The sequence below is a fragment of the Coffea arabica genome, chromosome 6e, assembly GCF_036785885.1.
Source record: "Coffea arabica cultivar ET-39 chromosome 6e, Coffea Arabica ET-39 HiFi, whole genome shotgun sequence".
NCBI lineage: Eukaryota > Viridiplantae > Streptophyta > Magnoliopsida > Gentianales > Rubiaceae > Coffea > Coffea arabica.
Genome location: NC_092321.1, coordinates 4,921,856 through 4,936,304, shown reverse-complemented (window position 1 = coordinate 4,936,304; position 14,449 = coordinate 4,921,856). Strand labels below are relative to the sequence as shown.

General features: G+C 36.2%; 1 protein-coding gene and 1 pseudogene across 1 annotated transcript; both read right to left on the bottom strand.

Moving 5' to 3' along the window:
* Window positions 1-1,380: 1,380 nt before the first annotated feature.
* LOC113693913 (short chain aldehyde dehydrogenase 1) lies at window positions 1,381-2,735 on the bottom strand. Its single transcript, XM_072054626.1, has 2 exons — window positions 2,521-2,735; window positions 1,381-2,381 (listed from the first exon to the last, which is right to left on the bottom strand). Exons 1-2 carry the CDS (start codon window positions 2,565-2,567, stop codon window positions 1,586-1,588), a joined length of 843 nt encoding a protein of 280 aa, XP_071910727.1. The 5' UTR covers window positions 2,568-2,735; the 3' UTR covers window positions 1,381-1,585.
* A 2,506-nt stretch (window positions 2,736-5,241) lies between these two features.
* On the bottom strand, window positions 5,242-14,443 carry LOC140009627 (secoisolariciresinol dehydrogenase-like; annotated as a pseudogene).
* Between the last annotated feature and the right edge of the window lie 6 nt (window positions 14,444-14,449).

Sequence of the window (14,449 nt, the reverse complement as noted above, 5' to 3'; positions counted from 1 at the left end):
TAATACTAATTTACATTTGTTACTCAGAATCCTTTCTTGCTGCAGAACACATGTCAGGTTGGTATTTGGTCACTCATGAGTCACAGCAGATGCTGTAAGACACCAGTATCGCGAAATAGCAATTGTTTGGTCCCCATGATTAACTAGTTTCAGCGTTTTGCCTCTTCCACATAATGCACTTGTAAAATTACCCCCTGGATCTTTTAGTTCCTTCTCGAGTTCTTGGCTTGCAGATCTTTCCTTTCTGAAGTCATTCAGGTTAATTTGCTGTCAATGATTTCCTTTTGTTTTGGCAATGACTCGCCGTTAAGGGGCAACTGTTCCTTCTCTTTTCTGTTTCTTGAACCTTTTGTCATTCGAGTTGGAATTTAAGGGTCATATTTATTCCGGAAAATGTCAGTAAAGAAACCGGCAAGGAATGGATGAAATGAATCTAGTCGTAATATAATCCATCCTGCCGACACTTGCAATAATGCATATCCCACAGGCCACGATCCAAAGGTTTCAAAGCGTTAAGCTAACTTGCTAAGAATATAAAGTCAACGTAAATAAGTAAATCAAGAGCCATAAATGTTTTTCAGAAAGAACGAAGGGATAAACCTAACAAAATTGTAATAAGTAAATATATATTCCCCAACACTCATTTCACAATCGAGGAAAGTGACAACTGGATCGCATGGGTTAATGCTTAATAATTCCCCACATCGCAACTTCCATGTTGCTGCTCATTTATCCTCTCTAGCAACTTTTTCTTGTTCAAAAAAAAAAAAAAAAAAAAAAAGGAGAGAAAGAAAGAAAGAAAATCTTGCACTCCTTAGTTTTCCACATATCCAGCATAGCTTCTACTACGGTTTCACAAGCACGGTTGGTACACCTTGACCAATAAACATTACGTGAAAACCTATCACTTCAACAAGGGAGGAGCGCCATTAATGGGGTGGTTGAAGAACTAGTCCTGGTCGAAAGAAAGCCGGAGAATGGGGCAACTGATGCGATAAAATAGTTGAAAGTTGAAACCGTGAAGCCGACATTGAGAGAATAAAACTAAAGATGCCAAAGAGTATGTAGTATATAGTTGGAAATGGCTAGACCGGAAATGCAACGGCGGAGAAATAAAGAGAGGGCGATTAAATCAATTGGATAACGGACATACACTACTCAGATCCAACTGAATATTTTTGCTATTTACGAGAAATAAAATTACGAAAAGGTGGAGATAACCTGGCACATTTGGTTGCTGGAAGGAATGTAGCAAGAAAAAAGCACAGGGGGCAGCATACTTTGGATAAGCGCGCGTAAGACTGACTGATTTAGTAAGTTTAATTAATCCAAGTGACTTATGTTTAATGATAGTTGGGACTAGATTACAACATAACTCTCTTCGAAAAAGAAAAGGGAATTAACCATCTCGAAAATGCAGATTACAGAGATCTGGACTTCTTCAAGAACTGAAAAACAAATACGAGTACTAATTAATAGTTTCATTTAGGACCAAAAAACAAATAAATAGTACAGTATGTAACTAAGAGGACTAAACTGCCATACTATTGGCTAACAAAGGATGAAAGGCGACCACAAATACACCTCAAGGCATCAAACTTTTTATAATCGTCATGTACGATTGATTGGTGGCGCTATAACCTCCATCCACGACCAGGTTCAATCCACTTACAAACTTGGCCGCATCGCTAGATAGGTACAACGCTGCCTCGGCAACGTCCTCAGCGGTGGGCACCACGCCTTTCAAGTTGGCCGACGCACAAATGATCCCTTCCACAGCCTTCTGGTCCAACCCCATCGCATTTCTCAGCAATGGAGTGGCCACGGCGCAAGGAGATATGCAATTAACTCTGATGCCGTATTGCCCTAGCTCCACGCACAGGTTCTTGGTAAGCCCCACGACTGCGTGCTTCGACACGGTGTAAGAATGCGGTGACTCCCCGCAAGAAACCGAAGCAAGACTGGAAGTAAAGAGGATCACCCCCTTCTTAGCTGGGATCATAACCTTTGCAGCATATTTGGCTCCCAAGAATGCACCGTAAACGTTCACGTCGAAAACCCTTTTGAAGTTTTCATTATCTGCATCTACAATGGTGAAATCTAAGTTTCCGGGGATCCCGGCATTGTTGTACATTATATCCAGCTTGCCATACTGGGACATGGCGAGATCAACCAGATTTTTAACGTCAATGTCTTTAGTAACATCACAATGGACGAAGGTAACATCTCCAGAAGAACTGAGTTCTTCACAGAGGGAGTGTCCCAAGTCATCCTGAACGTCAGCAATGATTACTCTTGCCCCGTGCTGTACGAAAAGTCGCACGGTGCTTTCACCGAAGCCGCTTGCACCACCAGTGATAATGGCAACTTTGCCTTCTAATCTGCATCCGTTTTTGGGACGGAGGAGTGGTTTCCAATTTCCATACGTTAGTTAGTTACCTGAATTAATTAATTGGGAAATTAAACGAAAGAAGTGAAGTCCGGACCAGATGACGAACAGATTATAAGTAGTGAGTTTACCTTTTGTTGGTTGGGCCATTTGATGAATTAGAGGAGCAACCGTTCATCTTTAACAGTTTGTAGGTTGCCAATGACTTGGGAGATCCTAACCAATGGGATGCTCTATGGGCTAGCCTGGCATTTATAATAAAAATTTACTACTACTTGAGTTGCGAAAAATAGGTTAAAAGCCAACCAATGCCAAAGGCTTTTCTAGCACTTCGTAATTTTATGATTGATCGACATGATTGTGTTAAATTTCGATTTGGGGGGCGACAGTATGGGATGGAAGAAGTACAGAGAAAATCAAGAAGAATTAAATTACCACAACCGCTACCAGAATTGGACACTGTATAAGTGAAGAAAAACAAAGGAGGCTGAAGCTACTTTCCATGTGTTATAAATGAGGATAATGATGTTCAACTTGCCTGACGTCTGGGCTGAAGGATCGATCATGTATACCAGTTAATAAGGTGTTGAGATTATACTTTGATCTTTCTGTTCCGTACCTGAAACAAACCCCACCACCACCAAGAGCGAAAAAGAAGACCTATTTGTGCGCGGATATTATTTGTCTAAAGGGACGGAATTCATGAGAGAGCCATACTCTTTGATCTAATGAAGGGCCAAACTTGCTTATTCTTTTGTTTGATTTTCAAATGTTAACGTTTTACGCTTCCCGATTCCTGAATTACAACATGCACTAATTGCATTGTATCACAAATTGTTTGAGTTCAACAAAGAAAGTAGATGAATTCTTTACGCATGTGCATTGGAACGACTCAACCAAGTGAATAGTTTAGTTGGGCCTGTTTGATAGAGAGCATGCATTTCAAAAAGAGATCTTTTTTTCCCCTTATTCTTTGTGAGTATTTTCTCGCACATAAAATTCGCCACACCTTCCAGATTTAGACTGAAGCATGTAATGGATATAGTGGTATTAATTATTAAACGTAAAAAAGTAAAAAATGGTACATATAAAGTGGTGAAAATTATAGCTGAATTCTCATTCTTAAAGGAAGAATAAACGCTAACCATCCCCATTGAAAAAGTATACGTTTCAGTAGCTGGTTACACGAGATTTCGAGGAAAAAAGACGCAAGTTTCACATCACGCATAAAATAGTTTGCATTCGGCCTGCCCAACTAAATTCTAATCATAATCTTGGAAGGACAAGGCATGCACCCATTCGAAGTACAGAACTCCGTTACTCTGTTTCAAATCCTATTAATTAGCTTCACCAGCCAACCTGCATTGGTTCGACCGAGACCATTCTGCTCTACCTTTCCTCTATAATTGACACACAATCTGCAGAAGACTCAGAACCTTCAAGATGTCACAGAGACTTGGTAAACGCTGAACCACATACATTTGTAGATTCTATCTACAGAATACCGTTGTGATATCAGTTGTTAGTATACTTCAGGTCACTATTCTCAGCAGAAAGCCACAGAGCACTTGGTAACTGCAGATATATTCTTCCTTTAAGCACTTAAAACGGTTTCCAGTTGAAAGTTGCAACATGCACATAAGCTAGAATTGCAAGAATCCACCACAATGATTCAGCAGAAACGAAACTTGGTTTCTTCATTTTTTTGCCATTTAATCGTCCATCATTATAAGCAGTGGCGGATGCAAAGTGGGGCGCTGCGAGAATCATGCATATCATTCACAGCCAAGAGCATGCATGTGTGATCCTAGGAACTCCTGCCTATGCAAGCACAAAGCATATATGGAATTTTGGGTCTAGCTAAGCATTCATCAACTGAGCCTGGGGAACATGGCGCACGAGTCAACAATGTGTCACCTTAACAACTGCCATAGGAGGACGGATTAATTCTTCTGAAGAAGAAATTGCTCGACAGGAAACGTTCATATACCTAGGGGTGACTGATCTGAAAGGGAAGAGTTTGAAAGGTGAGGATGTAGCTCAATTAAGCCGCACTAGCCTATATTTGGCCAGCAATGAAGCAAGCTGGTTATGTTAGTGGACTCAAACTTCTTGTGACGGTGGTTTTAGCGTTGTTAATACTCTTCCATGATGAGTGCTTCGGCGAATCTTAAACAAATTGAGCAGTGAAGCATGTGACGTGGGAGTATCTCAAAAGTGCTCCCTATTAACTTTTATATACATACATACATATATATATATAGATATAAAATACCGTGGTTAAAATACCGTGGTTAAACTCGAAGAAGTCTTAATTTTCTGCTGCGCTTAATTCTCTCTAGTCTCTACTACCGGTCACAACGGGGATCACAAGCTCTTTCATCTAATAAATACTCAACAGCGCATTTACATTTACATCTCCTCTTTCTTCATTGACAACTGTTTAGAACATATATAGTGTCCATCCGATATCGTACGTGTGATATATGTAATTGTTCAAGTCCTCCCCACAAGAGATGGGAAATTACGTACTAACTACTACTGTTTTGGGTTGAAAACTATATAATATACTGTGGTCAATGTCTCCAGTTGAATCATTGTACATGCCAACGAACAATCATTTGACAAGCCAACTAAATAACTATGTGAAGATGGTCGTTATATATATTCGACAAGGCAGCTAGTGGTGATTTTCATCAAACACTTGCAATTGCTCCGTCCAATTATATGCGAATTCCGACAGTTGCGTCCCAAATTAATTATTAATTTCAAGCACCAACGAGGGCTGTATATCTTTACGAAGCTCTAGAAGCTCGCAAGTCTTGGGGGGGGGGGGGGAAGGAAGGAAAAAGGAAAAAAACTCGGAACAAACCAAAATGTTTGGATACAGGAACAAATTTAAGCAGCCCCCTTGTGCATAATTTATCTACACACCACGGTGAAATTGAGTTCCAAATAGATATTGCTTACATCTAAGATTCTGGATACACGAACAAGTTGAATGCCGAGTTGCAAATACCTAGACCACCGTCGATGAAGAGATTGTGTCCGCTCACAAATTTAGAGTCATCGCTTGCTAAGTAGAGGGCAGCTTTAGCGACATCATCAGTCCTGAGAGTTCCCTTTAAGATTTGACATCGAATTCATGGCATTCTCAAAAGCTTCGTCCTCAAGCCCCACGAATTTGGTGGATAGAGGTGTTGCGCATGCAAAGGGTGATAAGCAATTGACTCTGATCCCAAATTGGCCCAGCTCTACCGCCAAATTTCTGGTCAGCCCAACTACAGCGTGCTTTGAACAAGTATAAGCATGCGATGCCGCACCGCCAATCCCTGAGGCTAAGCTGGCCGAGGAAATTATGCTTCCGCTTCGAGCAGGGACCATGACTCTAGCGGCATGTTTCATCCCAAGAAAAACCCCTGTTACATTGATCCTCAGAACGCATTCGAAGTCTGATTTTTCGTTGTCTATGATTTGGGCCTTGTTTGGATCAGCAATTCCTGCATTATTGAACATGATGTCCAATTTTCCATAAGTCGCTACTGTTTTATCCACGGCATTTTTGATGTGATCTTCATTGGTGACATCACAATGGATGTAGGTACTATTAGATGAACCCAAGGCGTCGGAAAGGGAGTGGCCGAGTTCGTCTTTGATATCGGCGATTGCAACTTTGGCACCGTGCTGGGAGAAGAGTTTCGCAGTGCATTCTCCAATGCCGCTGGCTCCCCCGGTTACCAGTGCTACCTTCCCTTCTAGCCTGTAGAATATAACATGGTTGTAACAGGCTTATATTGAGTAATTTTACTTTGTCAACACTAGGGAGGAGTGCCCGCGCATCGCGCGGGTGTTTGGTACCTGTGGGGAAGGAGGTTTTTTTGTTGAACAAATGATAGTACATTGTGAGAATAAATAAAACTGAGTATGAAAAGATAAACGATATAATCAATCAATTCACACAGCATTACAATAAAACTGTGTCAAATTGAAGGTCGTTGATAATGCAGAAAGGCAGAGCAACACAGAAAGCTAACCTTATTCTAGAATCCCCACCGAGAACTCTTTCTTGCTATTGTTCCAAACCTATAAGATTATAACCAACTCAGACCAATTGGGGTTAGGTTACGCGAAAAATGCTATATTGCGGTTAGGCAACGCGATAAGAGTCGCTAATTGTAGGTACTAAAAACACACCGACAAAATTAAGGAAGAAACTGAAAAATTGGGGACGGTGAAATCTAACCTCACGTTGAACCACCAAGAGTAGCTGGGACTGAAGAGCATTATGAGCTGATTAGTATGAAACCAGATAGAATTATCTCAATCCTAAAATGCGAACAGGGAGAAACTGATAATCAACCGTTTAGAAATTAAGATACCAACGGTTCGGCAATTGAATTGGATGTAATTAATGACGAAATAATAGGTAATTTCAGAGTTGAGCTTGGATGGAAGAGAAAACGATAAGACAAATCGTTGTAGACAAAAGCAAAAAGGGAAAACTTAACTCCTGAAACTGAAAGGGGATAAAATGACCAACGTTTGTGACTCATAAATGCAGATTATAAATGATAGAGAAATGAGTTTCTGCCATTGATAGAGAAATCATTGGTTCATTTCCTAAATCCGATTGCCATTCAAATGTTTTAGACAAAGCAACATCTCAAACGGTTATTTGCGGTTGAAAAGCGGAATTATTGGTAGTTAAGGAATACTCCGGTAATTACACCAACACACAAGCATATATGGGTTGTACATAATGCAAAAACGGTTGCATACTAATTACACATTACATCAATACCCAGATGACTCATCAATGACAACTTTAAATGTATTAAAATGGGGTCATTTCAGTAAACATACCCAAATACATGCTTCCTTAATTTGTACCTAAAGTTTTTAAATTAATACACAACATTTTACATTTCCAGAAAGCCCCCACTTATGCGGTTGATATCCAACCTACTCTTTGACCAAAACTCAATCTTATATAGTATAAGGATATCTTGTTAATTTCATTTTTTTTCTGAAGCCACCAATCCCAGTTTTAATTGAATTTTGACTAGAATTTTCTTGCCGTGATTTTTTTGGGCTTAGTTTGATGCCTGAATTGCAAACAGTGGTCTACCAAATACAGCTACTATGAGAATTTTGCAGCCTTCTTTGGCATTGCTTTTCCATTCCTTCTCTACTCCCCATGCATCTCTCTTTTTTGATTATTAATTACATCCATCCGAAAACTACGTTAATTAAAAACATACATTCTTGTCATGGCTGAAAATACAGAGGCAGCTGCCATTGCTTGGTGAGGGTGCGAGAGAGAGAGTCTTGGGGGTAGTCGAAATCCTGACGGCTAATAATGACCGAGAAAACGTTTACAGCTGAGGCTATGGGGGAGCTTCAGCTCAGAGAAAAAGCCCACAGAAGCAATCTTGTTTACTTTCTAGTAGTAGCAATTCTGCTTTCAAGAGTTGCTATTTGCTAGTGCTGGTTTAATTACCATGCAATTAGTAAAGCAAAGCAGAAAGACATTTACAAGAAAGGATAGGAGTTTTATTTCTTATTTTAATAGTATCAAACAAAAGATAATCTTGTTTAAGAATTATTAAAAGAGTAGGTTGTCGGCTGGTGGAAATCTCATTAATGAAAATGTGTTGTTTTAGGTAATCAACTCAAGGCCAGCATGCATCTATCATCACACTAGGGAAAAAATAATCCGCGTGCAAACAAAAGCAGAATATTCACTTGGCTTGTTCTCCTCGTGTAGAGGAATCCTACATACTAGGGCTGGGCGCGGGTCGAGTACCCGCCTCATTCACCATTTGGCTGACCCGACCCGCATCTTGCGGGTCAGTCATTTTTTTACCCTTACCCGTAGGGTCGGGTCAACGGGTACCCGCCCGGCCCCATTTATTATTTAATTTTAAAAAAATGATTTATACCAATTTAATTTTATATTTTATACATTCATCTAAGATTTAAGAAATGTTTTTTTTTCTAAAAAAAGGTTTCCCACCAAGAAACAAGCATGTAAAGAAAATATAAGATAAAGGAAAAAAATTAAAAGAATTTGAAATCAATAAAAGTTTGACATAAGTAGCACAATTTTTAATATATATATTCCACATTAATTAAACTTTTTTCTATAAAATATAAGATCATGGCCTCTACAAATGAATTTTGTAAATAAACTATAGTCTCTCATATTTGTATTGCAATTTGTTCAATAAAATTACTTATTTACTTCTTATTATTTTATAGTATGTGTATAAAAATAAAAATAAAATAAAATATATATATGTGGGACGGATCGGGTACCCGCGAATTTTTAATTATGTGACCCTAACCCGGCCCGCATTTTAGCGGGTACTCGACTCTCTTTTGACCCGATCAAATAATAAAAATCGGATATCCTAATTTTCCGATCGGATCGGATCGAATATGACGGGTTTTCGGGTTAGCGGATAATTTTGCCCACCCCTACTACATACCACGTAAGACAAAGAAAAAGAAAAATGAAAAACCAGAGTTAAACCTGCTTCGCCTGAGCAGCCTGTTCCGAATACAAGGCTTTCGCTGATAAAATTTAGTTGACATTTCTCGACTAACTAATAATTTATTTAAGATAAATTTTTCATGCACTATCAATTATAAACATTAACGTTTTTAAATGCATCACTTATGAATTTAAAGATATACATCACTTATTATTATTATTATAGAATTTACATTTGAAGAATATCAATCACTACACCTTTCGCGCCCCATTTTTGCGATAAAAACGTATTTACAAAAGATGTGATTTTTATTTAAAAATAAGTAAAAAAAAATCTAAAATGGAACTTTAAAGAATACGACAGCTTAAGTCCAAAATTTAATCTAAAAGAGTTTTTAAAAAAAAAGAGAGTCGTCATTTGATATTGAGTTTGGATGTACCAAATCACCAAAAAAATATTTTTTTAACAAAATTAAAATAAAACATAAATAAAATAAAACTCTTTTCGACAACTCCAAATCTTGGAAAACAAGAGAAAAATGAGTTCGAGAATCATGATTGAAGAAATGGAAAACAAAGGTTTCAAATCTAAGGCACCCTTTCAACCTAATCTAAGTTAGTTGCGAGGTTTAATCAAAATTTTCCTAATCTAACCCTTAAATTTATCACGTTTGGAATTTTTCTACATAAATGCAAATCTAAATTTATAGAAAATATCAGAAGGGATAAAATGTCCATTCAATGGTTTAATTGATACCAATCGCACTAATTGCAAAGTCCAAAATAATCCCTTAAAAAGGTCATGAGCATGCATATATGAAATTCAAAAAAAAGAAAAAAAATTAAATTATATATCTAGGTATAAATGGGCAAAGAATAGGGAATGCAACATAATAGGTATGGGAGGTAAAAACTCATGACATAATTTTTCTCATATATGAATCAACGGGGTATTTAAACTAAAAAGTTATAATTGCTCATTTCCTATGTTCAAAAAGTAATTCTCCTAATTTAGACAAGTAAATAAACTAATTTATTTTACAATTTTTTAAATGAGATACAATTCTAAATGATATGATTAACACATGTAGAGGGTGAGGGTAGAGAATAATATAATAGGAAATATCATGCAAATGAGAAAAAATCCTAAAAAAATATGCATGAAAATATAATGAATGTCACGCAAAAGATGAATCTAACACATGGACGATCTAAGGGGTCTAATGTTGGACTACCCCATTTCTAAAAGTCCTTAATAGTGTTGGACTAACAAGTAAGTGGAGTGGGAAGCCACAACTAGCGTTAGACTAGTGTGGTGACGTCATACATTAATAATATACAGTAAAACGAATAAGATATAAATTAAAATAAATAAACACATAAGAGCATGTAGCACGTAACATATAAGTATAATATCTAGATGCAAAAATCCTAAAAAAAAAAAAGATAAAGCACATAACACAAAAGCCATGCACACACACAAAACCTACCTATTACAGCGGGGAGGCTAACTACAATCTAAAATGGAGAAATATAATAAAATAAACCAATCTATCCTATCTATTACAATAGGAAATCTAATTACAATCTAAAATGAAAAAATATAATAAAATAAACCTGTCTATCTTATCTATTACATTTGTCTATCTAATTACAATTTTTTAAAAATATTACCTATTTATTACATCTTGAAGTATTTAAATACCTCCCAAATAATTATAAAAATTAACTAAACAAATATAAGAAAATTTGAATGAACATTTGAATCAAATAAATAACAAAGCATATAAAAATATATAAATATAGAGGAGCACGCATGACCACATAAGAGCACGTAATTGACATTTAAATAATAATAGGGGTATCTTCCTTTTGAAGTGGTGACTATATGGAGTCAAATTGCCTTATTTATACTCAAAATGAACAAAGGGATCATCGCACCAATTTAATTGGAAATAATAATAATAATAATAATACTAAATTCATATTAATATATCAAACATAAAAAAACTTAAGGATATCTAAAAATTACAAGTTGAATACATTCAAAAATAACATAATTAGCTATTAAAGAAAAAAACAATTATAATTAAGAGAGTCAAAAAGTCACAGTGAGACTAAATTGCAAAAATTAGAAAATTTTGTGGTAAAAATATAATTTTTCAAAAGCTTAGGGATCAAAATTAAATTAAAATAAAGTTTAAGGATCAAATTGAAATTAAATTAAGATCCTAAGTGAAATAAATCTACAAATATTGGGCCAAAATAAAATTACTCAAAAGATCAGGAGCTAAAGTACAAAATTTGTTTCTGATTTGGGTAATAATGAATAAATAAAAAATTGGGCCTTCTTTCTTTTTTATGTACTATGAGCCGGACTCCCTATAGCCCAAAAGAAAACACAGGCTATTTTTATTAAAATAAAATGCAAGTCCAAGTGTCAAATAGCTCTAGAGCTCAGACAAAAGCCCGAAAAAAAAACGTTAGCCCACCAGAAAATAAAAAACCAGCCCAACCTTTCTTTTATTTTCTTTCTTTTTTCTTTCTCTTCTTCCCTTTTTCTTCTTCTTCCTCTTCTTTTTTTCTCTCTCTCCAGCGAGGCTGAAACTTCAGCCACTGGCGGTCACCGGTCGCCGGCAAACTCTCCCGTCACGAATTTGAGCAAAACACACTCCTCACTCGATTTTTCGCGTAGAATCCATTTTTGGGTTTAGTTTTTACAAAAAAAATGGACCAAAAGTGATGAAATAGCAAAAAGACAGCCCAACTTTTATTTTTTTAAAGCACTCAAACCTTCATCAAAAATTATAAAATTTATAGTACAACACTCCTTATAACTTCTACAATACAACTATATGATTTTATTTTAACAAAAAAAACAACAACAAAGTGATGAATCAAAACAAAACAGCCCAAAATGAAAAAAAATATTTACATGCTTCTAAAGCTCAAAACTTCAAAACATTTAAATAATTCAACATTTTTCAAATCACATACTAACTATAACCATCTATTTCACTAGAAATAAGTACAAAAAATTCACTAGCTTAATTCATTTTTCATCATGGCATTTTTACAAACACTTAACATGCATTCACGGACCATTTCTTTTTTCTTCATTTTATTCATGACTTGTCCCAAAAACTTCAACAACACTAGCAACCAATTCATTTCATAAGACCCACAAAATTATTGATCATCAAAGCCAAAGAAAGAAGAAAAGAACCGAACCAATTTTATATAAAATAAGAATCAACTAAATCTTTACCAAATTTTTAGAAAACTATCTTTGTTCGAATCAAAATCAAAAGTAAAAGGAGAGACTTACAATGGTTTTACAAATAGATTATTATGGCGGTGATGGTGGCAACGGCGCTGGCAACGAGCTTCCAACTTCACTTTGATCTTGTATTTTACCCTTTCTTGCTCTCTCTCTCTCTCTTTTTTTTTTTTTTTTATGGTTTGTGGGAAGGTAGCTATAGAAGGAAGGAGCCGAGAGAGAGGGGAGTGATTTTGTATTGGTGTGTGTTTGTGTAATGGAAGTGTGCTGGAAATTTTTTGAAGTGAGGAGGACCGAGAGTGAGAGTGGAGGAGTTTTTCTTCTTTGCGTGTGTTTGTGTAGTGGAAGTGTCGTGAGTTAAGAGAGTGTGTGAGAGTGGTTTTTGTGCGGAAAAGAAAAGGAGAGAGCCGAGGGTGAGGGGCAAAGGAATTAGTTGATCAAATGACAAGAAAGAACCAGGGGTGACATGATGGACTTTTACCAAAATGAAAAGAAAGGTCAATGGATATTCAGCGTAAAAATGGGTTAATAGTGATTTTGGTAGGAAAAAATGGTTAGAGAGTGTAAAATCTTTTCTTCTCCTTCCTTTTTTTTTATAACAAAAGAAAATCTACAATATAAGAAATATGGGCAAATAAATGCATAAAATTAATGACCCTTAAATAGACAAAATTCAAGCAAATGTCAAATATTAAAAAAAAAAATGAGACAAGAATTTGGTGTCTACAACACCACCTCTTTTGCAACAAATGATATAGGCCATTACGATTCAAAATGAAGCGATTCCCGTCAAAGTTGATTTTCCTCCTATGGTTTCTCGTTCCCAATATTCTGGCACTGTGAAGTGAAGACAACGGCATTTAAGAAATGTTGGATGGAGATGTATTTAACGTATATTTAGTACGTAGGACAGTACACAATCTTACCTGCCCAATTCAATCAAAATAAAGACTGCAATTAAATGCCATGCAAGCCAAACCATAATTTAATGTTACTATCATTACCATTACTAAATAATTACCGTATTTGAGCACTAAAGTTAGTAGATGTAGACATTTTAAACTATCATGGAGTGGTAGATTCATCTTTTCCTCTCATAAATTTCAAATTTTGACAGGATTGCTTTAAGGTCAGTTTGTCTTTTACCCCCCTTATGAGTTCAACAAGATACACTTCGTACCAAAATAATTAAGATAACTTTGTATTCGTGTATTAAGTTTTTCTTAATGATCGAATCTGTCAGTTACAGATAAAGCGTCTTATCAACTAGACCGTGCTTCGTTGTCATCTAATTATGAAATTAATTTCATTGACCACTAAAAGTCTTCTATACTTGGACTTGCATGCAAATTTTGAGGGGTGGAACTGAGTTAAGATTATGACAAAAGTTAAAACGATCACTCAAATGGCAACATTTAATCAATTTAGTTCCAGTTCTTCTTTATAACTACGATTAGCAATTATGAATACCGCACTGAATAGTTTTAATTATAAATCATAAGTTTTTTTATGAAAAAATTATAAATCATATGTTTAAACTTAGAGTTGTCATGCTGTGATGGAGAAAAATCCTCTCCAACCAACTGACGAGAATCCTAATTCCTTAGTAGCCACTAGCCAATTGCTTGTAAGTCGTCATCTCTGCTTTTCTCTCCGGATCGTCCTTCACGATTTTGTTTGATGTCCTATTGCACGAGTTCATGGTAGACTTCAAGGTCGATCCTTCTCTTTTCAAACTCGTGGCTGGGGGCCAGCTGATATCCGTACAATCCCTTAGGATCAGATAAGCGCTGATCCGTCAGTTGCTTCCTCCAATGAAAGGTTTGTATTTCAGTTTAATGAATAGCTTAGCAGATGTTACAAAATTTTAGACTGATAAGGACAAAATGATGCTATCTATTCGTTTTGAGCCAATTTTTATATGCCCGGTCAGTTTACTTCAGCTAAAAATCACTTAGAGATTACATTACTTTAGAACGGAAACAAATTGCGCAAACAATTCTATATTTCTTTACGACTTCAAGATCACAAACTAGCCATACGGGTTTCCCAATAAATGTTTCACTGTCTGGATGGCATGAAATGAACTACGCAAAAAATGAATAAATTTTTTTGGAAGAGCATTAAGATGGATATATAGTTAATTGTTGCATGGATTCTCTGAGTCTATGATTCGATACTTTCCCATCTGTTTGGCTGCAAATTTTGAAAAACTACCTGTAGCTGTTCCTATTACTGCTAGCACTCTTTCGACCAACCGCTCCAATGCAAGTTCCATTTTCGT